We start from the raw sequence: 27582 nt of genomic DNA, 5'->3' as shown, positions 1-27582 counted from the left end.
TACCTGTGGGTTTTATTATTAAAATACAATCGAAAATAGTCAAGAATTTAATTTAGCACCTAAACACAAGACATGGTAGCATGGAAAGCATACTACTGGTAAGACTTTTGTATCAATTGCATAAAATTACTCTTTTTTGTTTAATTTAACTGACATTTGCTGATTTGTGCCCTGAAGTGTCATATAACTCAACAGCCTAATGACATAACCAAAGTCCTTCTTACTGAAAAATATCTAACACGGTAGTTATCAGCAACATAAGTAAAAAAGTTCCTATGGTTCCCAGCACGGCTTCTGAAGTCCTGCTAACAATTTGACAACCAAGTTATCCTCTTGACTAGTCATCCCTCTACTCCATCTCCCTGTAAACTCTAATAAATAATAGCAGTTTAATGAATGCATTAGTACATACTTGCAAAAGACATGATGCCCCCAAAACCTTCACTGCTGTTGTTAGAGACAGTAGAGTTTGGGGAGCTGGCCCTGGAGTCCGAATCTGCATCAGAATCATTGGCCAGTTTTAAACTGTTTGGACGGAGTAGCTTCTGAGACCTTTGAAGAAATAAATACAAATGCTATTAGCTTTTTCTCCACCCAAAACCTTGTAGAATTATGAGAGGTCAATGCTGGTCTTGTTCCTTGACTGTTTTCACCACACTACCTTTACCTTGTGGGGAAAATTAAGGAAGAAAAAAGTGAGGGAAGCATCTTTGCATTCAAGCTTTCATTACCTTTCAGGACATGTTGAAAATTTGTTGGCAGAACTGCATTGGTGGATTTGTGCGTGAAAAAGTTGTGCTTTGAAAGCAACAACAAGAAAACCCAATGTCTTCAAACACAGTAGTAACAAAGCCCCTCACATTTCACCGCCAAATACAAAGCTTCACAACCAAATTCCCTCAAAGGTTTCCAGGAATCAGTAGGTGATATACTAGAATGTTTCTAAGAAGAACTGGTAATTCTGTTAGCTCCTACTATTTAAATAAAAGCAAATACCTGAGGGAACTGAGCAAGTGCCTTTACTCAAACCAGAATGGTTTGCAGAATTGGAACATTAAATAGAGATGACCAATGCTACATTTCAGCTGCAAAAGACATTGGAATGAATGTTAAACTACATGAAACAGATGGAAACCCCAACAGAGCTGCGCAGAAGGGCAGGAGATGGGGAGGACTCACCTGCTTCCATTAAGATTCTGGTTAAATCTTGGGGTGTAGCTCTCTTCCTGCTCATCATCTTCATCCTCTGTAGGAAAACCATACTGTGGCTCAAAGTATGGATTGTCATACTCTCGTTTCCTCACCACCCCTTCTGAGGAGGTCATGCTGACAGCTGGGCTGTCACTCTCGCGACGATCCAAGCTCATCTTGGGAAAGCTTGTTTGCAGTGGCAAGGAAGGGAGATGGTTTGAAAACCCAGCAGCCAGCTTCTCTTCCATCTCTGCTGAATCTGCAGACTCCTGTGGACCAGTCAAATCATAGATTTGTTTGAGAATTTGTATTATTTACAACTGAAGGGTGGGACAAGGACAGCTATTTCAAACTGGGAAGTCTGTAGGGTCCTTGCAGATCCTGGCTCTCCACCCAAATCCCACTATTAGTCCCTCTGACCTAGGATTTTAGAAATACCGCAGTATTTGTGCATCGTTCTAGGGACTTTTTCCCCTGTAAAACAGATCTTACTGTTAAGTGTTAGCTTAACTTACTGTTAAGTGACAGCTCCAACATCTCTGTTGTCCTGCTTTGACGTTATGGAATCAACTCCCACATTTCCCAAATAACCACACATTCACGAGTTTCCCCACTCCATTCCCTGTTCTTCCAATGCATTAGATTTTTCCATACTGATTAAAAGACATTCCTGCAGCCACACCCTGGACCACCACCCTCTGTTAATAGTGTTTTTCAATACATGGGAGCTTGTAAGCACAGGAATGACCTGTCCCAGTATAGGAAGCTACCAGTAAACTCCACCTTGCTCAAAGTCCAGAAAGAGCATGCAATTTAATCTGTGTGTAGTTTCACAGTCCCATTAGCTTTTGCCCTTCTCAAAACGAACTACGTGAATTCTCCCTCTCTTTATATCTTAATAACACCAATCTTGGGGCTGAATTAGTCTCAGTACACACATGATTCACTCCGTGGATGACAGTGCTGGGGCTGCTACTGGCTGTAGTACTGGAACTTGAACGAGGCTGGTTGTTCTCTTGGGAGTTCTCACTGTCCATGGCTTGTTCATCCAGATCCCCTGAGTATTCTTGAAAATCATCAAATTCCACTTCACTAGCATCACCGAGGGCTGCATGTGTCAGGGGGTCAACATCTGTAAACACATCATTTTGCATTAAAGAACACTGCCTTCCTCAGCCTTTTGCTCATCTAAATAAAGATCACTGGCAGATGGGGACTGCTGATCAGTAGAATACAGAATCATGTAAGAAGCTTCGTTGTGAAGGGGTTTTGGAGGTCATCTATTCCAAATCCCTACTCAAAGCAGGACTAACTTCAAAATTAGAGCAGATTGCTCAGGTCTTGTCCCACCTAGTTATGTAAGACTCAAAGGCTTGAAACTCCACTTTGACCCTCGGAACCTGTTTAACCATGCTCACTATGGAGAGCCTTGCCTTGGGTCCAGGCAGAACTTAGGATTGTTACCTCTTGCCCTTGGGATATAGGAAATGCATCAGCATTCCTGTATTTGGTTTATTGAAAAGAGTAATCATTTCCCAGTCTCGAAAGAGACACTCATGCTGCAGGCTCCATATAAACCACAGAGAATGTATTGTCCTGTCCCCACGAGAACAGAATGACTCATTAAAGTCAGCACTAAGAATCAAAAGCAGGGGCAGGAGAAAATTCATAAGCTGCTGCCCATATTGCATCTTATCTACTGGCAGGTTGTTTCCAAATCAAGAGAGACAGTTTTGTTCAGCAGCACATATTTCTGTTCTTCTTCCTCCCAGTGTCATTTGGAGGGCACTGTACATGAGCAGAAACAAGGTCTTTCTTCAGCCTACCACTGGAAATTGAAGGTGTATGCTCTTTTTCCTCAGAGCAACACTACAATGGAACAAAACTTTGCTCTGATTAAGGGATTTAGGAGAGTCATTTCCCCCCTCAGTGCAGATGAATGAGGAAGAGGAGCCTATGTGGACACTGTGAAAATGAAGCTCAAAGTTACTCACTTGGAGTATCGCCATTAATGTCACATTTCATCATCTCACTGACAAAGTCACCAAGGGAGGAATAGGAGGAACTTGAGTCGTCATAGTCAACACTGTCACTGCCACTGCCACAACAGGTAAAAAAGAGAGATGAGTGGTAGCAGCATAGCAACAGCAGGGCCCAGTATTTCAAAGATGAGCATCAGCACACACTGTTTTCAAGGACATCTTAGAAATCTTGTGATATTACAGTTTCCACACAAACAAAAAAAAAAAAAAAAGATTCCTGGCAAGAGTGAGGGGCCGGCTTCATGAAAAGTCAGAGCAAATGAAATTAATTTTGAGATAGGTAACAAGACAATACGGTATAGCATTTACAGGCTCTCAGCAAAGTTAACAAGGTCAACCACAGGTGGACAGGAAGTAGTATATGAATTCTCTGTGTGTGCCAGAGGGGTGGAAGAAGCTTCAAGAGAAGTAGAGATCAAAGGAAAAGCATTCTCTTTTAATACTAATGATAAATCCTACTGTGAGGACCACTGGTGCTATGTAGAACATAAAAGATAAGCAATTCCAAGCCTGAGAGCCTCATAGGCTAAAAGAAAAGAAGGATTATAAAACTAGATGAAAAATTCTGGAAAACTTGGTCAAAAACACATTAGCAAAAAATTATTCTAACTTTACTGAACACACAAGAAGGTCTCAGGCAGTGGGTAGTACTGGCAAGCTCTGCATAACCATGTGCTGATTAGAGATTTGAAAGAATGGTAGGATGGGTGGGAGTAGTTATAGTACTGCAACACAAATAACCTGAGAGAGAACAGCATGGAAGAAAAAAGCATAAGGGTGGGAAGAAATACCAAATGACAAGTAGCAAAAGAAAACAGCAAAGTACAAATAGAGAATCATGTTAAGCGAAGGCTTGAGAAAACACAAGCAAAGGGATAAGCTGCTGCTATGATGATGACAGTGCAGCAAGACAATTTACTTCAATGTCAGTGTTCTGACCAGACAGAAGAAAAAAACATCAGCATGGAAGGCTAGAGGAAAAAGCTGCAAACAAGAAGTTGGAGGAAAGGCCCAGAATAATTTGAAGTAACTATCATGTGGCTAGAGTTTTGTTCTCCACCAACCTGTCATCAGTGTGGTCAGAGTCTGTTTCTTTCTCTACTGGTACATTCAGTGCTTCAGCCAGTTGTGAATTACTGTCATAGACACGATAGTGGATGGGCTGCAGCTGGTGGGCATACCACTTAGGTTTGTCACCAATCAGTGCTGGATCAAACATGTCTGTATAAAAAGAAAAAAAAAAAAGAAAAAAACACAAGAAGAGTTAATTGAACTCATTTATTTGTGTTGAAGGCTTCATTCACAGTGAGGCTGTTCATTACTAAGTCTTACACAAAGAGAGAGGCAGACTTCTTCTCTGTAAGCAAACAATTAACTGGAAAAATGAGGGGCAAACAGCAGTGCTAATTTGGTAGAAACCCATCAATATATATAAATAGACATATATAAATAGAAAATTGTTCCTTAAACTGGATTTCCCCACCCAGCAGGAATGATGCACTGGAACAGGCTCCCCAGAGAAGTGGTCATGGCACCAAGCCTACCGGTGTTCAAAAAGCATTTGGACAACGCTCTCAAACATACGGTTTGATATGATCCTGTGCAGAACCAGGAGTTGGACTCAACCCTTGTCAGTCCCTTTCAACTTGGGATATTCTACGATTCTATGAATAGTATGGCATTAAGCTAAGTTCATCCCTAGAATCTCTCTACATTTTAAGAGACAAGACATCAAAAGTGCAGGAAACTTAAGACTAAAACTTACTGTTATGAATCCTTTGAAAAGCGTAGTTAGTAGGGTTGAGTGACCATTCTCCAAAATACTCTACTGCCTGTGTCCTGGAAAGCTTATCTGCAAAAGGCGTTTGCTTTGGCCTAGAGGCAAGAAAGGAGTTTGCCTGGAAGGCCACCACTGGTCGTGGAAAAAGACGAAGAGTGCGAGTATGCATCTGGAAACCCTGCAAAACATTTGGTGAGTTGAAGAATCTCACCATAGCAACCCTAAAAAGAAGCAGAGAATATATATCAGATAAAAAAGACACAACTTTTAAAATGTATGCATTAGGCAATGTTTCAAACCTTCAGAGAATGGTAACCTAATGCAAAAAGCTGTCTTAGAAAACTTCTTAAAATTAAAAAAAAAAAAAAGCGCACACACAAGAAATCACTTGGTTTTAATTCACCACCTTGAAACCAAGACCCCCCCAAAGGAGAGACGTTGCTCTTGGATCCGCTAGCTTAAGTTATGACTAAGTTTCCAGATTTTTTTTTCCCCTCAAGACATATAATGTTATTCATGCACTTAATGGATCTGATACAAACGCTGTTATTCCTTCTCTTTTTATTTTTTTCTATGTAGACTAGAACCTGCGGTAGAACCTGGAAGACCCTGCTTCCATCACAGGACTTACAGCAGTATTTGTGCTGCCTTTAAGTGCAAACTTTAAGAAGACTCAACACTACCTTCCTGTTCAGCCTCACCTGGTAGCCACATCCACAGAGTCCACGTCATTTCCATAGATCAGAGGGTTAAATTCCGTGGAGGGGGTAGACTGCAAATCATTCTGCGGTCTTCCCAGCAGGAGTGGCACCTCCTGCCCTTCGTGGAACTTCTCTAGGTTAAGAATGGGCTGAGTATTCAGACTCATGCTGGCCAGTGCCTAACAAAGGACAACATGATGCACACATTCAGCAATAAATTATTCAAGGAACAAGAGTGAGATCAGAGCTACTCTGCCTCTAAGCAATCACACCGATTATGCATGCTCCATTAGTTTGTCTTAAACTCCTTCTTCGACACTGAGTCAAGAAGTATCTCCAGGCCCTCCTTTATGTGGACAGTCCAAATGAGCTCCTCAATGACAAAACAGTCTTGGAGCTACCTAAGGGTTAGCATGGCAGTCTGTCATTCATGACGCGGGAACAGACAATCCAAATCTGACCACTGGCACTGTACAATACATCTGAGAGTGATTCCCACGTGTAATTTGAATACACACTGGGACCTGGAGGCCTTGAAACTTGCCTTGCAACTTGGCCATTCAGCCAGTGAGTTTGGTATCCTACAACAGTGCAGACACCTCTTACAGAGGCATCTGCCTGCACCTATCCCTGCAAACCTACACTTCTCATCTGAATGATGTCTTCATCTCTCCATAAAGCCACCATCCTCTTCAACCCTCATAACATCCTCAGTAAAATGCACTGGAGCAGCATGACTGGCAAGTCGGTCCTTAACACCCAGATCCAACCTAAATTGGACCTCCCTCATTTCTCCCATTTGCCCACTGAGTCTTCACTGTTTTATTTCAAAAATAAACAATCATATAAAATAAAGTACAATCAAAACACCAAAGGAAAAGGGTAAAATGGAAAATCGAGGGGAAAAGAATAAAATAAAGAACCTTGTTGTCAGGAGTGAGCAGCTGTTGCTGAGTGATTGCAGTCATGCTAACCAGACACTGGAGGCATGATGGAAGATCATATGATAACACCAGCAGCCCATCAGAGCCAAGACGAACACATGACCACAGAGAAACAGATGGAGGGGGAAACAAAACAAAAATAAAATCTATTACTACCAAATATCACAAATAAGAGGAAATAAAAAGGACCACAAAATAGGCACGTGGAGAGAGGTCCAACTGCACCACCCCCAAACATCCACATTTGGCTACAGTTCCTCTGGAAAGTGGAAAGGTTCCTGTCCTTATTGGTACAGCAAATTACTTTCCACTGCAGTTTAAAATCGGGTATCTCAAATTTTATTCATTGACACTAAGACCCAAAAGTAAACAAGGGCATTAACCTTAGTGACATGGGCCACAATTTAATCTTCTCTACTTTGTAAAGCAATCAGTAGCCCTCCTGTTCTGCCAATAGTCAACTCTTAATGATAATGGACACAGGAATATATAGGGATGTACAGAATTTTGGTGAATACTCTGCCAATTTTAAATAGAAAGTGTTCACGGAAATTGCAATTTGTTCTTCTGATATTCAAATTTGCTGTAGTAAGACAGTTTTGCTGAATAGTGCCTGAAATTGCAAGGGGGTGAGGCAGAAGTAAGGGGAAGGTGGATCTAACAAAACTCCAAGCAACACATTGCTTCCATCAGTGCCGACAGCAGGTACTGGGGTATCACAGAGGTCACACACTTTGCTCTCCAGGTCTACAAGGAGAGAGAGAGCAGACCTCATCAGGTCAGTAATACACTTTACCTTTAGATACTGCATGCAGCGTGCATAAGGAAAACAGAAATAAAGAGATAAAACCTGCTTGACATGATCAGCAAGGCTGACCCAAGCTGATTAATGGCTTAGCAGGACCTGAGAGAAGAGACAGACCTCACACAGATCTGTGAATGGAGGGGAAACAAAGATGATCATTGCTAGATGGATTGGGTCAGAGTTTAAGCCTGTGTGGCAAATGTAAAGGAGGAATCTGGAACTTTCTGCACCAAGCAGAAAAAAAGTTAGCCCCAAACAACAGCGAGAAACAAAAACCATCTACTGCATCCAAGAGCATTTTGAATTATCTTTCACTAGGCTAAGAAATTAACTGCAGTCATAGGCCTTAGTGATCACTTGCTTTTCCAAATTAGCTCTCTGCTTTAAGAGAGAAAAGCCAGCAGCTAGATAGCTAACCCTTAACATCTGTATCAATTAACACCACTTTTAAAGCTTAACATGTTGCTCATTTCTAACATAGGGGATATTCTATCTGGACACCCATATGTAAGTGGTGCCTTAAATACCTTGACAGAAAATCCCTAGTCCTGTGCTTCCCGACAAAAGTGGAAGCAGCGGAGACAGTAGAAGATAAATAGGCAATAAAAATGAGCATGAAATTCCTTGGAAAAACTAAAGATCTCAAATGAGATAAAAGTCTCAGATTTAGGGTTGTCAGAGGAAGGCAATGTTAGAAAATCACAGAGGTGCTCACGGGGCTCAGAAGAAAACATCCCAGTAACTTCTTCCCCTATTGATTAGCCCACCTCCACATCCGGAGCAGACCTTGCCATGACTGGCCAAGGAGCACCTTCTTGAACAAGCTCACTCTAGCATCCTCATATCTTATTCACATCCATCTGATGTGCCAGGATACACACCTGCTTTTAACACCTTTTGCTTTACATTTGCTGACTGCATTCTTGTCCAGCACAGCAAAAGAGCTGTGCAAGACTACATCTGCTAAGCTCTACAGAACCTGAGTCCTTCTCCCAAAATGCTTATTACCTGTTTCAGATGCTTTTTCAGCTCTGATGCTTCTGGTTCTGGTAGTGCTGGCAAAGATTCTGCATTTGTAGGAACAATCACCTGGAATAAAGCACAAACAACAAACTAAAAGTTACCCAGCTGTAGCCATTTCAAAACCAGAATCCCCAACATCACATCTCCACTGCTCCTGAGACTGGATAAAAGTCATAATATCAAATTTATAAAAAAAAAAAAAAAAAAAAAACCTCAATCAATACTTTGATTTTCACTTCTTTATGACTGTGTAAATAGTATTTACACAGGAGAGGATTTCGCAAACAAGAGAGGATTTACTCTGTCATAAACCACAAAAAAGGAAAGTTTGAATGAACCTATACTCATCCTTCAGAATTTCCATTAAGTGTAAGATGTTAAACACATTTCCCTTGAAATAGCCTTGCTCATGCCACAATAGAAAGCAAGATATGTGGCCCCATTTGAATTGTGACAACCAGTGCTGCTGGAAGGCTCTTATCAGACCTAGATTCTTACCTAGGGCTATAGCAGACAGGGTCAAGTTACCCAGTGAGACAGCTTTATCATTTATTGAGGATTTATCTTCCTATAGAACAGCCAGACGGATTAACTGAAAAAGAATGCCTTATGAATAAAAGAAACGGGGACTTTGTGACAAGGAAACAGAATCCTGAAATTTAGGACAGTAGTAGCAGGGGCAGACTGAGGCCAGCCTATAAGCATAGACATTCTTAAATTCTCAGTATGCACATTGATGAAAGCGCACAGTTCCCTGGAAACAAAGCCAAAAGTCCTTATGGGCATCACTTACCTTATTGGTATCCAGGTCAATAAGCCATACATCATCAGGCATTTTAAAATCCAGTTTGTAAAGGAAGAAACTTGCTGGAACACCAATGATGTAAGGTGTAGGGGCTAGAAGCAACTGAGAGAGACAGACATCTTAAAAACGACAAGATCTGAATTTGTTATCGCCATATTCTTTTTTTTTTTTTTTTTTAAATAAATAACAATACAGTAGGTTTACATCAGAAGAGAAAACATGCAAGGCTTTGATAAATAAGTCACTAACTCCACACAACAGAAGCATTTTAAAACAAACAAACGAACAAAACCAATCCTGCTCCAAGAGCTTCAATTCTCATCAAGAAGAAAATCAGTGCTTTTTTCTGCCAGGGATGTACTTTTATATGGCTGCATGGCTCTAAGGGGAAAAAAAAGAGCTCAACTAATAGCTTGCTATGTCATGGACCAAGAAAAAAAGATGTTCAGAATAAAAGCTTAACTGGAGAAGCAGAAAGCAGCAAGTAAATACACCCTCGGCTCAAACCAAGACTGTGCTGTTGAGAAGATGTCATCAGGCTTAAAGGGCTTTACCATCTCTAGGAAGCCTAAGAAATAGGTTTTCCACATGTTTGTGTAAAAAGCATCCAACAAGAAATTCTTGTTGTTTCTGAGCATCAGCAGAGGGAAAAGGTTTAAATCAATAAGCCACGTAGCAGCTTGAGATCCGCTGTTTGGGAGGCAAAGTTATCCTTTAAATCTAGAACACCTGGTTACCTGCATGGGGAAAAACAAACCTGCAGCATCATTTGCAGGATAGCACTGAATTAATAATATGGCCTCAATTCTATCTTTCCAAGCAAAATAATGAGCTCCTGCAGAGCTGACTGTTATGAAACCCAGGCTTCCAAATGAAGTAACTTGACATTTCATATTTCTGAGGAAAATAAACTGCAGGCAGTAGTTTCTAAACTCTGAATCAACAGCCCTCAAGATTCCTTAACTACTATGGACCCTCCCCAACAAACCTTAATACTCAGTTGGGAGGGCAAAGAGGGGAAAAGTAAATTCTTGCCATAATATTGTAGATGTGTGGCCTTTCAGTCCATTGCTTGTAAGATACGGCTTTGAATCACATTATTCACTATGCAGGCTTTGCGAATGTTCTACATAAAAGGTGTTACCTACAATTTAGTCAGTGGTGCTCAAAAAACATCCTTTGCAAGGCAGTGTTACAGCCCCTGAGAAAGCGTGAGGAAGGAAACAAGGGCTGCTTCTGTATGTTTCAGACATCACAGAAACATCCTTTGCAAAAGACTAATCAAGGCAAAATACGTACCTGTTCTGCAGAGGCCATGCAGGTGGGAAGCAAAGGGATCACTGGAAACATGTACTCTAAGGGGTAGATCATAGCCACAAAGGCCATCACAGACATGGAGAGAGCGTTATAATCTCGGGACTGCAACACAACCTGCAACCACAGGAACTCCCATTAGCACTGCAGCAACCCTTCTCTTCTGGTACTCCCCCCAGAGCCATACAAATATCACAGCCTGCAGGACTCTGTTTTAACAGCTGTGAACTGGATGACCCTTCAACTCATCTGTCTGAAAGCAAACTTCAGAAGCTTCCTACAACAAGATCAAAACTTTTCAGAACACGCCCCTCAGAAGGAGCTATTCCTTCCCGCCTCCAGACAAACTGATCCCAAAGAACGCAGCAGACGGCCGTTCCACACACCCAGCCTACCCTGGCTGTGGAGAAGGCAGAGCTTCCTAAGCTCTACGTTGGTCCAGAGACCAACTCTTCCCTTCCTACCTTGTGCTCCAGAAGGATGCAGGTCAGCACCTGCAGACAGGCATCCACTCCCAGCAACTCCAAAGGCAGATGCAATGGAAAATCCACCAAGGTGAAGCGGGACGGATCAGGAAGAGCAAAAGTCAAAGCTGGCTGCAACTCATGCGGCAAGACTTCCACATCCACCCGCTTCTGACCAGCGACGGGCATCGGCGAACGCAGCAGCCTGTATATCCAGGCCTCAATCTCACGCAAGTCGTGCAGCAATGCGCTGGACTTCTCCTCCACAAGGAGTGAGCCTGTGAAAATCCGCCACATTGTGTCCCTGCACATGGGGAACAAGAAGATTAACACTCCACAGCTTCACTTGACAGCCGTTCCTCTTCAGGGTTGCATGGCTCTTTGAGGGCAAGGGAAGAGTCACCAAGAAATAAAAGGTGCAGCTAACACATTTGGCCACTCAAGGGAAGGGAAGACGGGTTTAACCTTGCTGAAACAACAACTGGGGGGAATAATAGATCTTTCTGAAGCAGAAGTCAACACAAGTATGTCACGTTAGTCCGAGAGGTCATGCATTCATTTAAATGATCTGGTAAGGTCCAGATCTCTGAAGACACATCCTGCATTGCCCTGGGGCTTAAAATTCAGCCTGCAACTGGGATACTCTCACATCTTGTCCAGCCCAGTTGACTGTAGGATTGCGTCTAGCAGTTCTACAGACTTTTTCAAGAATATGAAATAATAACTTGAGATAATAAAAATATGCCACACCAAGATCTCGTAGGTGTTTTGGCATCATTAAATATTTTTACATCCTCTCTTAAATTGCATTTTATCATCCTGACAAGCTGAACGACCCACAGCAGAAGTGGCTGCATTTCTGCCGAGAATATAAATTTCTAAAAGCTGTCTGGGAAGCAGATAGGTACCTTAGCAAAACAAGCAGGCATTTTTCTATGCATTAAGCTAGCAAACTGCAAACTTCTAGCTCAGAGGCAGGCTGGCCAAAAACATGTACAGCATTGCTCAAGCCTTCAGTGCTTCAAAACTTGAAACTGGATCAGACAAGTGAAGCAAAGTGGATAGTCCATTTGATCCCTTAATGCTGTAGCACAGCATGCATGATGGCTGTAAACCTGTTATAGCCACTGGGCACAAATTTCAGGTTGATAAATATTTTTGGTTACTGTAATAGGTCTGTTAGAATGGTATAGCTCAAATAGCTCAATTTAAAAAAAAAAAAAAAAAAAAAAAAAAAGGATGACACTGGAGACCTCTTATCTCTTAAAGAACAAAAATTACATAATTTTGGAGGGGTCAAAACAAGAGCAATTTGAGATTACGCTGACTGATATACCCCTCAGGAACTGTGATGCTTCGCATCCTCTGCTCCTCCCTCAGCCACTTGTAACGCACAGGACATTAAGTTGTTAACAGGCACACTCAACCTTTCGCAAGCTGTAAGCTGGCATTTTTATTCTGCCACCATTTCAAAACCACTCTACTTTTCCAGGTCACAGCTTGCAAACCACACGGTAATTCAAACCAGCAGCTTTACTCGTCCCCCTGATGGATGCTTAGCCTCCTCCTCTTGCCTTCCTCATCTGTCACTGAGTTCTTCTCCTCTTAACTCTAAGAATTACGGTCAACAACAGCACATTTTTAAAATACTACATGCCACTCAAACACTGGAATGCATCAGCTCTCCTTTCAAAATTCAGTTGAGTTCACAGAGTTGAAGAAAGTCATGAAATTTAGCTCTTTTCTGCCTCGGAAATGATCAGACTAAACCAAGTGATGAAATAAGCTTCCTTAAAGCATTCTTCCATTTAAAAAAATATTTTTTGTTCTGAGAGAAACATTTTCTCCTCACCATCAGTGGATTCAGGTGATAAATCTGTTAATGCAGGAATTGACACAAGCCCAGCACAATCTCCTAGAGCTGTTCTGAGGCAGGAACCCACCAAGTAGGTCACCACTCTCTGAACAGGGGCAGACTTCCTCTTTCATAACAAGCATACAAAGATGCAAGTGTCAGATGTCCTGTCAATTTTTGCTTTTGAGAAGATTAAGCTGGAGTGTAACAAGCTACAAACTCACATTACGAGCTATCTCACAGCTCAATCCCTCCTGATAGTAAGATAATCCCCTCTTTCTCCAGAGATTCATTTTATATTTGCTCTTATTAGTTCATGTATTGAAAAGGGAAAAAAATTTTCCTGGCACGTAGGCGTCAGGCACAATAAACAAATATAGATCCATAACTGATACACATACAGACCTTGGTCCTTCTGTACCCTACAGTGCAACAGCTTTTTTTACATACCCAGCATTACAATAGCAGATATGTAAGATTACCATATTACATAAAAAAGATACCAAGATCCTATTTAATTTGCTGTTGCAAACCTCCATTCCCATTTGCTTCATAATCAGCTTCTTCTTTTCCTACCTCTCCTCTCTCTCCTCTTCAGAGTACTTTGATCTCCTTGAGCCATTCCTGCTGCTCTTGTCTTCTCTCTCCCACGCTGAAGTTCAGATTGTGTTTAATGAGCTTATGAAAAATACTTTCATCATTTCCCTCTGGCCCCAAGTTGAAATTCTCTCTGCCATTTCTCAACTGTTTCTAATCTGCCAGAGAACCACCAGCCCTGACACGCACTGCCACGGAGCTTATGCACCAAAGCAACAATCGCAGCATCAGTGCTCAGCTTCACAAAGATCACGTTCAGTCAGTTGTTAGCAGTGCCTCCACAGGCATATCAAAAATTAATATCATACCAGGAGACAGAACCAGATAGAGAAGTTTTACACAAATCATCACAAAAATTTCCTTTTCCTAGTGTGATTCTGGGTTAAAACAGCAGAAAGATCAGCCACCAGTTTCTGCAGCTACACCTATGGAGACAATTTGCCATGACAGTTTGCCAATTGGAAAAAAAAAAGCAGTGGGAGAAAAAAGTTTTCTCCCCCCTCAACATACCTCTGCACTCCACGAGGAATCCCCAACTTCTTGCCCAACAATCTTTCACTACAGCAGTCCACGAGTCTCTTGAGGGTGTACAAACATTCACGGAAGGTGGAAAAGAAGGGATAGTGACTAAGGATGCACAGAGAAGTCAGGGTGCTGTTCCGAGAGCGATGGCTGCCTTTGGCCAGCCGCTTGCTGCGTGGTGATCGATTCACATCTGGGGTAGACTCTGTACTTGGGACCTGCAGCGAAGAACCACTCTCTGAACTCTCAGTGCCCGCATCCTCTTGGGGTGCAGGCACATCCCCAGATTTGGTGATTTTCTGTCCCTCCCGAGCTCGGTGTCCTCCCGTGCCTTCTCCCTTCTCCTTAGGTACTCGCTTCTGGAAGGAGCGGTAGAAGTTGACACAGATTCCATAGCGAATGACTCCTGTATCCTTGTCTGTGAGGGTGAAGACGAAAGAAGTGTCATCACGGAAGCTCATGCGTTTCTGCCGCACACTCAGGCATCCTTCTGGCTGGCAAAAAAACACAACGTCGGGCGGCAGAGGAAAGTCCACGTGGTCTTCTAGAGGATAACGTCGGAGCAGCTCAGGAGTCTGAGCAACACTATCACTGCTTGGCTGCCTACAAAAACAAACACACAAAAAAAAAACAACACATGCTTACTTAATGCTACTAAAATCTTTGGTATCTCCCTAATGACATGTCAGGGGCCTGCAAGTTCAGCTTCATCTTTGGTTGTCCTCAACCCTAATACCCAGGGGAAGAGCAGCACCTCAATCGCTAGCCACAGTTCTCAGTCACTAGCACAAGCCCAGGAACTGCAGAAAGCTTAAATAAAAGTCTACACCATCATTACCAAGGCCCAACAAGGAGCCCCTCTATTCAAATTTGACTCAGAAAATGAGTTTCAAGAGCATAATATCCCCAGGGGAATAACATATTGCTATGTTTCCCTGACTTTGATTTCCAAAATGAGTTTAACTGCATGGGTCTCTGGGGAATACTCGGGTAGGAAAGACACTGCTCAGCAGATGAACAAAATGAAAAAGTTAAGAGAAAGCCCTCTACCAGGGCCTTGTGCACCTATTGCATGTCCATGGAATTTATGTAGACCTATAATGAAGACATACTGACAACATTTGGACTGTTCCTAGAGAGGTTTCTACGAAAATAATAATTTTTAATATCCTGCCAAGGCAAATAAAGGGGGGCCATGGTATAGGTTAAAACATTATGTCAGTCTTGAAAGCAACACCACAATTTTGCCAGGCAGGAAGCAGCTGTGACAGAAGTATAACACAGCTAACAATACTGTGAAATGATGTATAACATATCATAAGTTTTAACAAGTCCAGCAGAAATGCATTGTAACCACAGGCTGAAAAGTAGAGGAAAAAACAAGAATGGTAACGCTTCTCCTGTATAAGTGTGGGAAGAGGATGAAAACAAACAAAAACAGCAAAAATAAAGCTGCCTTTAGTCAGATTAACAGTCAACTGACCAAGTGATCCAAGTAACACAAAAAAAATATTTTAGTTTATTTGGTGAAGCACATTACAACCTGTTGTTGATTTTATTAACCCTAAATGACATTGGCTTCCATTAAGTTAGCAACAGTTTTTGACAAGTTCCATGAACGCAAAACCTCATCCTGTAAAATTCTTATTAAAAGGTTTTAACAAACGTGTGTGTTTGGTTTTTTTTGTGCTTTTTTTTTTTAGTTGGATTTAGAGTGTAAGCTACTACAAAAGCTGTGTAGTCGTATGCAGGCCTACTTAATACCATGTCTCACCAATCGTTGTACAGCAAATCACTAATGGAACACAAAGACAAGCAACACTATCTATACCTGATTCCTCACCGAAGGAACAGCTTGTTTCAAGGCATTAACTAATCTTCCTACCACCACTTTCCCATGAAAGTTACCCAAATAACTGCCAGAGAAATAATATTGTGAAAACCAGAAAGCAAGGGAAGAAAAATATTCCCAAAACAATCTCTTTCTGGCTTGACCCCTTTGCTATAAAGTCTGTCCTCTTGCCATTTTCTACAGTAATTAGGATTTAGTAAGCACAATACTAAATGGGATGCAGGAGCCCTGGCTCTACCATCACTCTCTTGAGGGACCTCATGCGAGACATCTTCTCACCTTAATACTTTAGATTTGCCTATTTCAAAATAGAGATGAAACTTATTCGTCTCTTATCTAAGAACTGCTGGATTTAAAACCAAAACAAGCAAAAAAATAAAAAAGCACCACCAAAACAAAACAAACAAACAACAACAAAAAAAAAACAGACAGATAGCAATAGAATGTTTTTAATTTACAAAAGAAAATCACTGGCATAAATAGTTCTGATGAACATAGTTCTTCCAAAAAAAAAAACCTTTATTAAACTAAAAATAAACATGCTTTAGTAAGACATAAATTGGTAACAAAATCTATACTGTCTGAATGGTTAAGTACTGAAATATTGTAAAAAAACCAAGAGCCCTAAAATCTTTTGTGTATCAGTATCCACTAATGCATCATCTGTTAAGAAAAACGTCAAATAATATTGGTACTGTTTAAAAAGTCTACTTGGAAATAAACGGTTATAAAAAGTCATCAACAAAGTACCAGTTAATATATCCTAAGGTCATGTCTTTGCAATACTATGAGCTACAGACAGAAAGACAGAGTCTTCTCAGACATTTAGAAGAATTCTCTCTAATAAAAAGGAGTACTTCCAGAAGACATTGGCACTTGTGCGCTGTGGATAACAAGATGTGATGGTAAAGCCACACGGAGCTCCTAAGGAACCTGCAGTGGAAGTTACTTCAGTCAACTGCATCTCTTACCAGAGGCACTTGTTGAAGTGCCTAATAAGACAACAGACCTCTAAGCAGTAGCAATCTAGCTATTGTTGCCTAGCAAAAAACAGAATTGATGCTAGCAAGTCCTTAAGTGAGGACATCAGACACTGTGAGCATCACTGGAGGAGGCAGTTAACATTTCTTCCCTCTTCTTTACCTAGTTACGTTCCACCTCTCACAGAAAAATCATGGTTGTTTCTACAGACAATAAGAAATAATTAAACTATTGAATTATTCTGTCCAGAAAACACAATAATAAAACAATTACTACTTAGGAAATTACTTCATTTCCTCCACTTAGCCTATTTCAATATTGCACTCAAAGCATTTTTGAAAAGAAAGTAGGAGGTAAAGCAACAGGCTGATGCACATAAAATGCTGATATTTAGAAACGAAAGTACAAACATTTCAGAACACACCATTAAAGAAACTGGCAGAAAGTTACCACATGAACTCTGAACAGAGAAAAAGAACATTTGCTGAGCATCTGTGTATTAGATATAGGGTATATGAAATGTGGGCTTGATGTGTGTGCTGTTTAAGTAGACAAACATAACATGTTATTTATTGATGACTAAGACACCAAAAAAAAAAAAGGAATAAAATATTAAAAGGATTCATGTAGTTCCTAATAGGACAAATGAGTATTAGGAGGAAACGTGGCCAAGTAAGGTAAGTTTCAGACTCGTTTTAAAACTGGGTTTACAGACTACAGTCCAAAAGCTAGAGAAGTAAACCCAACCAGCATTTTACTTCCGTGTGGCTTTCAGTGTTTTCAGTGTGTGAATCACCCTGTCCTGATGTCAGTGGAAGCAAAGCTGTTCAGACTCACAAGCTATCAGTCATACATAAACCGGCTACTCTTAGTCACTCTTTGCAGACCCTTGTAAAGGTCTAAAGACCACAAATAAAAAGCCTCTGACTGCAGCAGTATCTTTCAGAAAGTGGCCTAGGCAAGTACATGCCCCCTTTTTGCACACATTCCAGTCAACTCTTCTTCAGCACAAAGCATGGCCTCATCACTAGATGCCAGGCTATTTGTTGTGCTGCCCCCCACCCCACCACCTCTACTGCCTACAGAAAAGCACAGCTGAGAATCTTCTCCCTTACCTGGCTCCAATGATAACAAGGTAGTCAAGTAACCGAGGGCAGCTTTTCTTTTTCTGCACCATTGTCCTTGACCCCCTCCCTATGTCATCTCAGTGAGTTCCTGTTCATGGATCCAGCAATCGGTTGTCCAGTCAGCCGTGACCAAGTGCCCTGGGGAGCAATTCGCTTGGAAATGTCTGGCCAGTTCAACCTACGATCAAGAAAAGCAAAAGTGTCAAAGGCACAATCAGGAATACCAATTACACATATGTATTAATTACATTCCCCCAAAGCCTGTGTTCTGGGTAGCTACCGCCATCCCCAGACCTCCCTCTCTTCATGAGTATAAATACACAAAATGAGATTTACTTCCACTTCACCTGTTTTGAATTGCTCATATCAATAATGCATAGGCTCAGAAAGTCCTAACCCCAAGCTGGGGCATCCTTTCTGAACCTGCACAGACATCAGAATGAGCAGCTCTCCTTAACGCGCTGGGAGAAATCTCTACCAAGGCCTGGCTCTCAGCATAGCAACAAGATGCAGTTTACGGAGGGAAGCTCAATTACAGCACGAGTTGCTAATGGGAAGACAGGAAATAAAGAGTAAACAGAGAGTTATTGTCAGCACCAGCTGATACTTTGCTTAAGGTGGAAGTAGGAGGTGCTTTCCAGAGGACACAGAGGCACCAGAAAGTGAGACTGCAGTTTGAGCAAGATGACGAAGAAAAGGCACGATCCAGAGTGTCCACCACATGCAGAAACGCAGCAGGGACTGAATAAGGCATTTCCTCTCAGGTGTGATGGAAAGCAAAAATATAAAAAGGAACCCAGGGTGGTTTTGTTGCTTTATTATTATTAATAAATAATAGTAATACAGGAAGTGTTTACATGTAGCCACAAAAGCAAAGCAAGATGAACCACACAATAAACAAGAAGATCACAAGAATGACCACAGACAAGCAAAGAAGCCTGTCGCTGGCAAAGAGCCATTCATGAAATGGTTTGAGGCAACACTGTCGTCTAGGCAAAACCCTGGGATTCCCATGTGCTTGGGAAAGCAGCCTTAAATGGCAGCTAAACACAACTGAAGCAAAAACTGCCACCTGCAGTTTAGGTATCTGGTAAGCAACGTAGCTAAAGAAGGGGTAATATCAAGAGAAGCCCAGCTGGATGTACTGCACCTCACCCTCCCAAACCCAATGATCTCCACGGCCCCAAATGACCGCGATCCCACCACTTTTTCCTGTGACGATACAGACCTGCATGCTGCAGCTTACAAGAGCAGAAACACTCCTTGTAAATCATACTTAAGTTTTTTTTTCACTGACTTTATTCCATTTCCTTGATCTTGTACATCTCATCTTGTACAGATGCTCAAACTGTACAAGTTAACAGAGCAGCCCACTAAAAGCATTAATAAAGCTATTTTATGTTTAAAAAGAACAAACAGATTGCCTTCTGGTGTGTATTGATAACAAGGTTTCTATTTTGATTTATCTTTACCTCCTAGAGCTAACACAGAATACAGAGAATTATGACTGTACTAAAACCTTTCAGGTCTGCAACATAACACTTAGATTTTATTTGTATAAAAGTATAACAAATTTTCTGAAAACCTGAGTAAATTTAGGTAATTTTCTTGATGTTTCTCTCATTACTTCACAACCAAAAGCTAGGTAAAGGTACTGTAACCATCAGTGTCTCATAACCTCATTCAAAGCCTAGCAACACATCAGCTTTTTTTCCAGCCCTTCGTATTTCATGCACAGTTGTGGAAGTTCATTCATTATCCCTCCAAATAGCATTAAGAATAATACAAAAAATCTACGAACAGGTAAGATTTCCTGAAAATGAAATGCATACTAAAAAGCATTAATTATGGAGTAAAAAAAAATTAAAAGAAATCTTACACATCCTCTCCACTCCCAAATATTTTTTAAGACTTCATGGTCGGGTTTCAGTAGATCCTAAATTACAGTTGGGGTAAGGTCTGTAAATGACAGCGATATGAAACACCTTCTGCAATATTTTTTATAAATTATCTTCTCTGAACAACAGACACAGGAAGCAAAGCTCCTGTTTATTCATTTTAATGGTATCACTGAAAGCCTTGCAGAATCTGTCCTGTGACAGCTCTTGATCCAACACACACTGTGAGTATCTTGCTGTACACAAACTTGAGAGGAACAAGATGAAATCAGGATGATCATATGGTTATTTTGCCTTCAGTTTTGAATGACAACAGAGTAAGTGAGAGGCTACAAGAACAGAAGAACAGAACTTTAGCTTACCCCTTGGTGACCTGTCCATATCCTGTGTTTTTTCTTCAGTTGTGTAGCCTGGAAAACATTTCTTATGATTGCAATTCATAAGAGCACAAAGAGGATATCTCGTCTGGAAGATGAAGTTTTGGTGAATTGGAGCAAGAGCTAGAAGAATCAGAATGAAGTTTAGGTATTTTTTGCCTTCCTCTATTCAATCTCAACTTCACAGATTTAGTATTTAGAAGGGTGATAACAACTAAAGAGCATCAGATCAGCATTTGCTGGAACTCACCTTCCTGCTCCTGGTTGCCACTGGACACCAGGGTTAACTTGCAAGAGCCAACACAAACAGGCTCCACAGTCCTGCCTCTCGCCCTGCAGCTGCCCAAAGCTCACTTTCAGGCCACACTTTGTGCTGGTACAAGAGTTTGTGCAGTGACATGATGAATCAGATCAGGGAACTGATAAGGACTAAAATTAACACCCTTCTTTCTTTCTTCTTCCTTTCCCATGCCACTTTAGTTTTTACTGGGTTATTTCTATGACTAGATTCACCAAGTGGCCACAAAAGTGCTCGTGAAGGCACAAGGAAGAGGTAGGAGTGGGTAGCTCAGGGATCATGAACTACTACTGAGCTCACTTCTCTGCAGGCAATGAGGAGGTGAAGTAGCTTCTTCCTCAGGAATTTGCTATCATCCTTCCTCTAGCTTTTACAAACTGAGTACATTAGAACAAAATGAGACCAAAGATTGAGGAAGATCTCAGTTGCTTCTCTCGCTTCTTCATGTTACTTCATGTTACCACTGGGACCTGAGAGTTACCTCTGTTACTGTTACCTCTGAACTGAGAGTATCTTGGTAGTATCTTGGTACAGGTTTTGACATCGATGGCCTGCTCTCCCTCTCAAGCTCTTTGAACTTTAGGTTGCTTTTTCTGAACATGTCTTCTGCAGCATGTTCTCTTTGTACGAATATCTTGGATGCTGCCCTTCGAAGGCTGCACTGTCAAGCAGCATTTGAGAAGAAACTGCCTGTAACTGCGGCTCCAGGAAGGGGAAAGAAGAAGCGAAGGCCACCACAGACGCATACTGCACAAACACATTATGCTTCGGAGATCAGCACTGTTTAAGCAAGCACTCAGAGGGACAATAAACAGGTTGGTGAGAATGAGCACTACCCACGCACCGCAGCAGCTATCAGCAACCCTCATGAGCTGGTACAAACTGACACAGTAGCCCAGACACAAAGACACAGGCCAGAGCCAGCACTAACCCATGGTTTTCCACTAACTGAGGCAAAAAGTGTTCAAAACAACACTTCTATTATTGGTGCTACACTACTCTTCAAAATTCCCCAAACACCCACGTCTCGGTTGTGGCAGAACTTCTACAGGACAAGCTGTGTGGTATCCTGCAAGCTACAGTCCTCCCAGAAATAAAAATCTCTGTGAACACAGCAGGGAAAGCACCACACCACAGGGCGGATATAGTAACAGGACAGAACTGCAGAAGCCTCCTTATCAGTTTAGAGGCATCCGTGTCAGACCGATACCCCGGCATTAGTCCCCCGGGGGACATGAACGGTGCGGCACCCGTCTCATCCACACCTCGGAGTCTCCAGCCTTTGCTAAAACATCTTTTCTTTCTAGATGCACAGCTAGAGGAACAAAGTCATTTAGTCAAAGATAACCTGAAGTCCAGCTCTGACAGACCAGCCTTACACTCACCTCTATGATAGCCAGCATGCATTTAAACAGCTCCTTTGCTCCAAGGGATGATACAAAGACAGCAGCAGATTATTTTCCAACAGGCAGATGCTAAGCCCTCCTGCCTGGTGCTTCCTCACCAGTTTAGGATGGGAGCAGAATGAGGTCTGTCCTTCTCTTATCTCTGGCTTTTATCTGACACAAGAAACATACTCAATTACAAGTACATGGATCTTAGAATATAAATTGGGATCAGACAATTCAATTTAGTAAATGCATAAGTAAAGAGCATACAGAGGGACGTTGATATCTAAGAGAAAAAGGAGGAAGCTCATGAAGAAGACAGCAAGAATTACAGGACAGAAGCCATATGAATTCTGGTTCACTGAAGCCTCATCTTGCAAAAGACCAGATTTCCAACCATGTCCAGAAGGAACACTTTTCAGTTCTAAAATATCATCGGAACATCTTGAATTTCTATTTATATTCAGCCAAGACAGTGTGTACTCAGCTCAGATCTATAGCCAACCTTACCGAGTTGTTTACTGAGAAATCAAGACATTACACATGAATTGAACTGAACTGAAAGCTGAAGCAAACACAGATATGGCCAGAAGCTTCAATGCCCCCTTTTTGGTTGACTTATGTTTCATTTTCTCATGTTACACACCTTGAGTACACTGAGGGAGCTACTTCCAGCCGTGACCTGTTTTAGCACATCCTACTTGTGCTTGTATTAAGCTTTTAAAGAAGCAGACAAGCAGTCCCCGTTTTGTATTAGCCATTTTATACCTTTGCTGCTTAACAGCTATATTCAACACCGCTGTAGTTTTATACTCAAAACTATGCAACATCCTTCGGAAGCCCATTGTGCTGTTTCTCCCCTATCCAGGCACTATGGTGGCTCCACGAGCACAACGAACACAGACAGGAGTGCACGCGGCTTGAGAACACCCCCTCCTCCCGAGCCTGATGGAAGAGCTTGACAGAAGATGGAACAATTTCTGAAGTCAGACCTGGATGGACTTGCTGTACTGGTGCAGCTGCTTCGCTTGTGCTACCTTGCCAAGAAAGCAGTGCATGCCAATGCTGTGACTCCCCAACAGATACTAGCACTGACACAACTTGGGGAGAAAAAAAAAAAGGTATTTTCAAAGCATTGCAGACATACCTAAGGCAGACAACGGCACACTCATCTAGCATAGGTAGCCTACAATGTAGGTGTGGCTCCATGAAACGCAGCGGTTCCAGGTATCAGAACCCCAGCAGGGAACGGGACTGCAGGGTGGTTCTGAAAGCATCCTCCCCAGGGCACAGGCATCACTGGGGTTAGTAAGAGCTCTTACAGATAAAACAGCAGATGAATCCCAACTGCTTCCACTTCTCACACATATATATAAAGGGTTGAGAGACAGGATGTGCCAAGCTAGATTAAAGAAAATTATAGTATCAAGTGTGAAAACAGGTTTTGGTGGTACAAAAAGATGTCCTTAGAAGCCCTTCTGATGAATGTGAGTAACCCAAAGACCTCTTTCTCCTACTGAAGGATGATATTACCTCGCTGCGTCCTGCACACGTGCCTGACACTACCGACACAGCCAAACATCTTCAGCCTGCACATCGGTTTCTAGCAAAATGGAGGTGGCTTGCACAGCCAAAAATAGGCCTAATGTGACCAGAGTGGTTTCACAAGCAGAAGCATCGCACGGCACAGCCAGGAGCCTTCTCACAGCACCACAAGACTGAAGCTGGGCTGGTTCAGGGTCTCAGTTGCCATGGTAACAGATTTTGGTGTCCTTGTCATATGCTGGCCCTCCAGCTGCCTCCCTCCTCGCTTCGCCCCGCTTCGGCCAAACGTCTGTGCGAAGCAGCCGGCTGCTGTACATGCGAGGCCACGCCACACATGCACAGGCTGTGAGCAGAGCCACGGGTAATCTGATTCAGATCAATCTCCATAGCAACCCAGCCTGCAGTCCCCAGATCCCGGCTGCTGGCCCTATTTATAGAGCAGCGGCCGCGCTCCACTGCCACGGCTCCCAGTGCTGCCGCTGCCACCGGCGGCACAAGAACCGCCTTGGGGTGCCCTCAGATGTGCCCCAGCAGCTGCAGGCCCCTGAGCTGGATGGCAGACTGGTGTCTGCAACGCATTAAGAGCCTCCCAGGCGGTCGGGTTCTCCGTGTGCGTGAGCACGGAGCATCAGCAGTGGTTACTGCTCACCTAACGTGAGGCCCTACCGCGGCTGATGAAATCCTCTCGTCTAGGTACGCACACGATGCTGCCACGGATGGCTGCTGCCACCAGTTCCTTACTTGTGTGCAGAAAGGACATGCAAAGTGTGCCAGCACGACCAGGCAATCCTAACGGGAACTGGCAGGCGGCAGAAAACACAAAGGAGTTGTCCCAGTGGTCCCCGTCCCAGAGGCACGGCTGTACCCAGCGGCAGCTACTTGAAAAGCAGGGGGCTCAGGTGTCCAACTGCTGTTTCCCAAAAGAAACAGGAAAGAAAGAAAAGCCAAGACCAAGGCCTTGCATTAGCCATGAGACCAGAAGGTGAGGATGAGCGGCACGCGAACACTGTGATCCATTTTATTCTACTGCACTCTTGGGGAAAGGCATCAGTGATACACTAATGCAGGAGAAGCACATGCTTTTACTTTTCTCCAGCTGCTAACTGAAAGGAAATGTCTGATTGTAGCCGCAGCCCTGCCTTCATTTTAAGCACTTCAGTTTAGGTTACAGACCCTATTCGCCTCTCCTCCCTTACTGCCCGAAACAACCCTTTCATACCCGCCCTGCAGATCATGACTAACCATCCTTGTGCAGAACACAAATTCTGGCATAAAAACCCTCTCGTAACCCAGCCAGCCCTCTGTACAACAGCACTATCACAAAACACAAGAGTTATTTCTACCTTCAGCCTTTCATCAGTCCTCAAGTCTCCTCTAGCATCTGCTCAAACACTTTGCAAGAACAAAAAAAAAAAAAAAAAAAAAAAAAAAGAGAAAAAGCCAACCCAAAACTACAGAATGCCCCTGAAATAAATTGGCTTCATCTTCTGCAGCCACTACGGGATTCTCATTCTTTTCCAAACTGGAATTGCTTCCAGCTTGAGTTTTGAGCTGGGAAACCTCCTCAGGGCACTGGAAGTGGGTGCAGACCCCTGCCCGCCCTCGCCCCTCCATCCAGCTCAGCGTGTGACGAGCCGGCCACGGTTCCCGTAACGCGGCCACCTGCGGGTTTTTTCCACAATCCCAACACTGCAAACGCACGGCCATAAAAAATTAACCAGAAGACAACAAAGCACACGGCATCTGAATTGAGGAAACTGCTGGACGCAACTGCTAAATTATTCAGTCTCGCTGTTGCCCCAGGGCCTCCCCCAGGCATGGGAAGCAGCGCTGGGTGCGCCCAGAAGAGCCTCCTGCAAGAGGCAGCAGAGCTGCGGGGCCAGAAGCAGCGAAGAGCACACCAGCATGCAGGGTTCGAGCTGTGACACTACCCACTGAGCAGGTGACATCTCTGGTGATGCCACCACCAGCAGGCACGGGAATTCAGTCCTTTCCTGGACATGGGCCGTGACGGCACAAGTGACGGGCGCCCCCAGATCCTGACAATAAATTCAAATGGCAAACTCACAGCCAGCACAGAAACACCGAAACGTTGCTCAGGATAATGAGAACTGGAAAATAAGCAGAAGCATTTGAAATAATTGAGTTACTCGGCTGCTCTCAGAGCCACAGAAGTGGCGCCCAGAAGCTCCTCCTGTCTCTTCTGTCTTATCTGAGAAACGCTCAGTCTGTCTCCCTCCATGTGCCACCCACCTTAATCACTCCTTCCGCCTCCGTGCCTTCCCCTCCTTTTCACAAACACTGGGACACAGCTAAAATTCCTACTCTAAACTGAACCTACTATTAATCTGCGTGACAAGCGACAGCACCAGCTGGTCCAAACTGCAGGGAAAGCAAAGAGAAAAGCCCGCTCCCTCCCTGCCAGAGCTGTGGCAGGTGGGAAGCACAACGCCTGCCGGCTGCATTTGACGACTGACACGAGAGAAAGGGAGAAAGGAGATGGTGTGGAGGACAGAAGACAAACGCCCCAAGCACCAGCCCCAGCAGAGCAGGGTTTAACCACTATCAAGAGGAAACAGATGCAGACGCTGCAGCAGAGCAGCTCAGTGTTCGTGTGTGAAGCAATTCTGGTGAGTACCAGGGAGGATCGTTATCACCAACCCCCCTCCCTCTTATCTGATGAGCTGCACCAAGGCGAAGGAGGCAGAGCTTCCCATCCCGTGCCACAGGAGCCCTTCTGGAGCAACCAGCACAGAGCTCGGCAAGCGGAGACATAGGGGAGCTGGTGTCAAAGCTGCACGTAAGGTGGAGAACGGCCACTTGATACCAGCAGTGGGAAATTCGGCTAGACTGGACGGGAAGCAGGATGCTCTGCTGTTGCTGAACTCGCAGACACGACAAAGAAAGTGCAGAGATTAAGAGAAAATTTTAAGACTCTGCTCATAAGACAATGCACAGCTCTGGAGGCCACCAGGAAAGATACCATCAGCCCAGCTGTCTCTGTCCTGTGTGTACTAAAAACAAGGCTGATTTCCTGATCCTCACAAACACCACTGAGAGCGAGTGTTCAGAAATTAAGTCTTAAACAAACCAGAAAAGGCAGATCGTGACAAACATCACAGGACAGATCCAAGGCTAGGTGATGACCAGCTCTTTTTTGGGGACTGCCCCAGATGGAAAACCACAAGACTTTGTTCCTCCCTGCGACACTGAGGTGTTATTTCTTGTACTGATGTGGAAGAACACCAGTCTCTCACTTGACACAGCACCTCACAACCCGCTGGCCTCTGGGCCCCAAAAGGGAGCCACCCCATTTGGGTGCCCTCGGCCACAAGGAAACGCCGAGCTCCTGGCAGTGCATGGGTCGTGTCTGCAGTGCTGCGGGGTTTGTGGGTTTAGTAGCTACCCTAGTGCCAAGAAACAAACGTGGAGCACATCTCTCGATTATCAACAGTAATACTCACGTGGTCGTGACAGATTTAAAGGCCTCCAGTGACAGAGAACCTGATCTCTCTAAAATTAGTTTCTATCTCAGCCAGCAGAGCACAGACTAGCTGAATTGCACAGGGCCAGTTGCAGACGGAAGTAACTTTGAGCAGCAGGTCATCATAACGGGCTTTCATAGCTCCTGAGGTACAGAAGGAAAAGCCACAAACCCTTCCAGGATCAAACAAATACCACAATTACTCCACAGATTAGCAGATTATCCCATTAAAAATGCTCCCTTCCAACCAGTGCCTCACGCTACTTATTTTTATTCCACTTCTTCTCTCGGTAGGTCGCTGACGATGCTTTTCCTTCACAAGAATTTATACCTTGAGGTAGATGGAGATTGTTTAAGCAGTGGAAATGGCATTAATCTTACATATTAAGCTTTCCTTCCTGTTTCTAAATGCTTTCTTACACACTAGTATCGCATTCTGGTTGCTAAATCCTTTCCTCACTCCTACAAATCCCCACGCAGGAGCTGCAGTCTGTATTTCCTACCTCTGCGTTGAATAATGATGTCAAAGCCCTTCTACTAAGGGGCCCAGAAACGTAACACAGCACACCTTAAACGTCACCACAGCAAG

General features: G+C 43.2%; 1 protein-coding gene across 33 annotated transcripts in view; it reads right to left on the bottom strand.

Annotated features, from left to right (window-relative positions):
• The window catches only part of MADD (MAP kinase activating death domain), a 65202-nt gene that overhangs the window by 35176 nt on the left and 2444 nt on the right, over nt 1–27582 (bottom strand). For 16 of the 33 annotated variants that reach the window (XM_084522037.1, XM_084522042.1, XM_084522068.1 and 13 more), the window contains exons 2-15: nt 17992–18181; nt 14032–14646; nt 11070–11373; nt 10591–10722; nt 9280–9393; nt 8472–8552; nt 6638–6694; nt 5715–5893; nt 4999–5234; nt 4299–4454; nt 3186–3293; nt 2130–2323; nt 1180–1460; nt 413–552 (exon numbers count right to left, since the gene is read on the bottom strand). In XM_084522037.1, the coding sequence (XP_084378163.1) occupies nt 413–552; nt 1180–1460; nt 2130–2323; nt 3186–3293; nt 4299–4454; nt 4999–5234; nt 5715–5893; nt 6638–6694; nt 8472–8552; nt 9280–9393; nt 10591–10722; nt 11070–11373; nt 14032–14646; nt 17992–18053 (2659 nt within the window). In that variant the 5' untranslated portion in view covers nt 18054–18181. Of the gene's footprint in view, nt 1–412; nt 553–1179; nt 1461–2129; nt 2324–3185; nt 3294–4297; nt 4455–4998; nt 5235–5714; nt 5894–6637; nt 6695–8471; nt 8553–9279; nt 9394–10590; nt 10723–11069; nt 11374–14031; nt 14647–17991; nt 18182–27582 lie in introns of all 33 variants that reach the window. The other 17 variants (XM_084522067.1, XM_084522052.1, XM_084522057.1 and 14 more) reach the window with 3 other exon arrangements.

Source organism: Aythya ferina (genome assembly GCF_964211825.1).
Source record: "Aythya ferina genome assembly, chromosome: 5".
Lineage (NCBI taxonomy): Eukaryota > Metazoa > Chordata > Aves > Anseriformes > Anatidae > Aythya > Aythya ferina.
The sequence above is the reverse complement of the archived record's forward strand: the minus strand, read 5'-3'. Positions and strand labels throughout refer to the sequence as shown.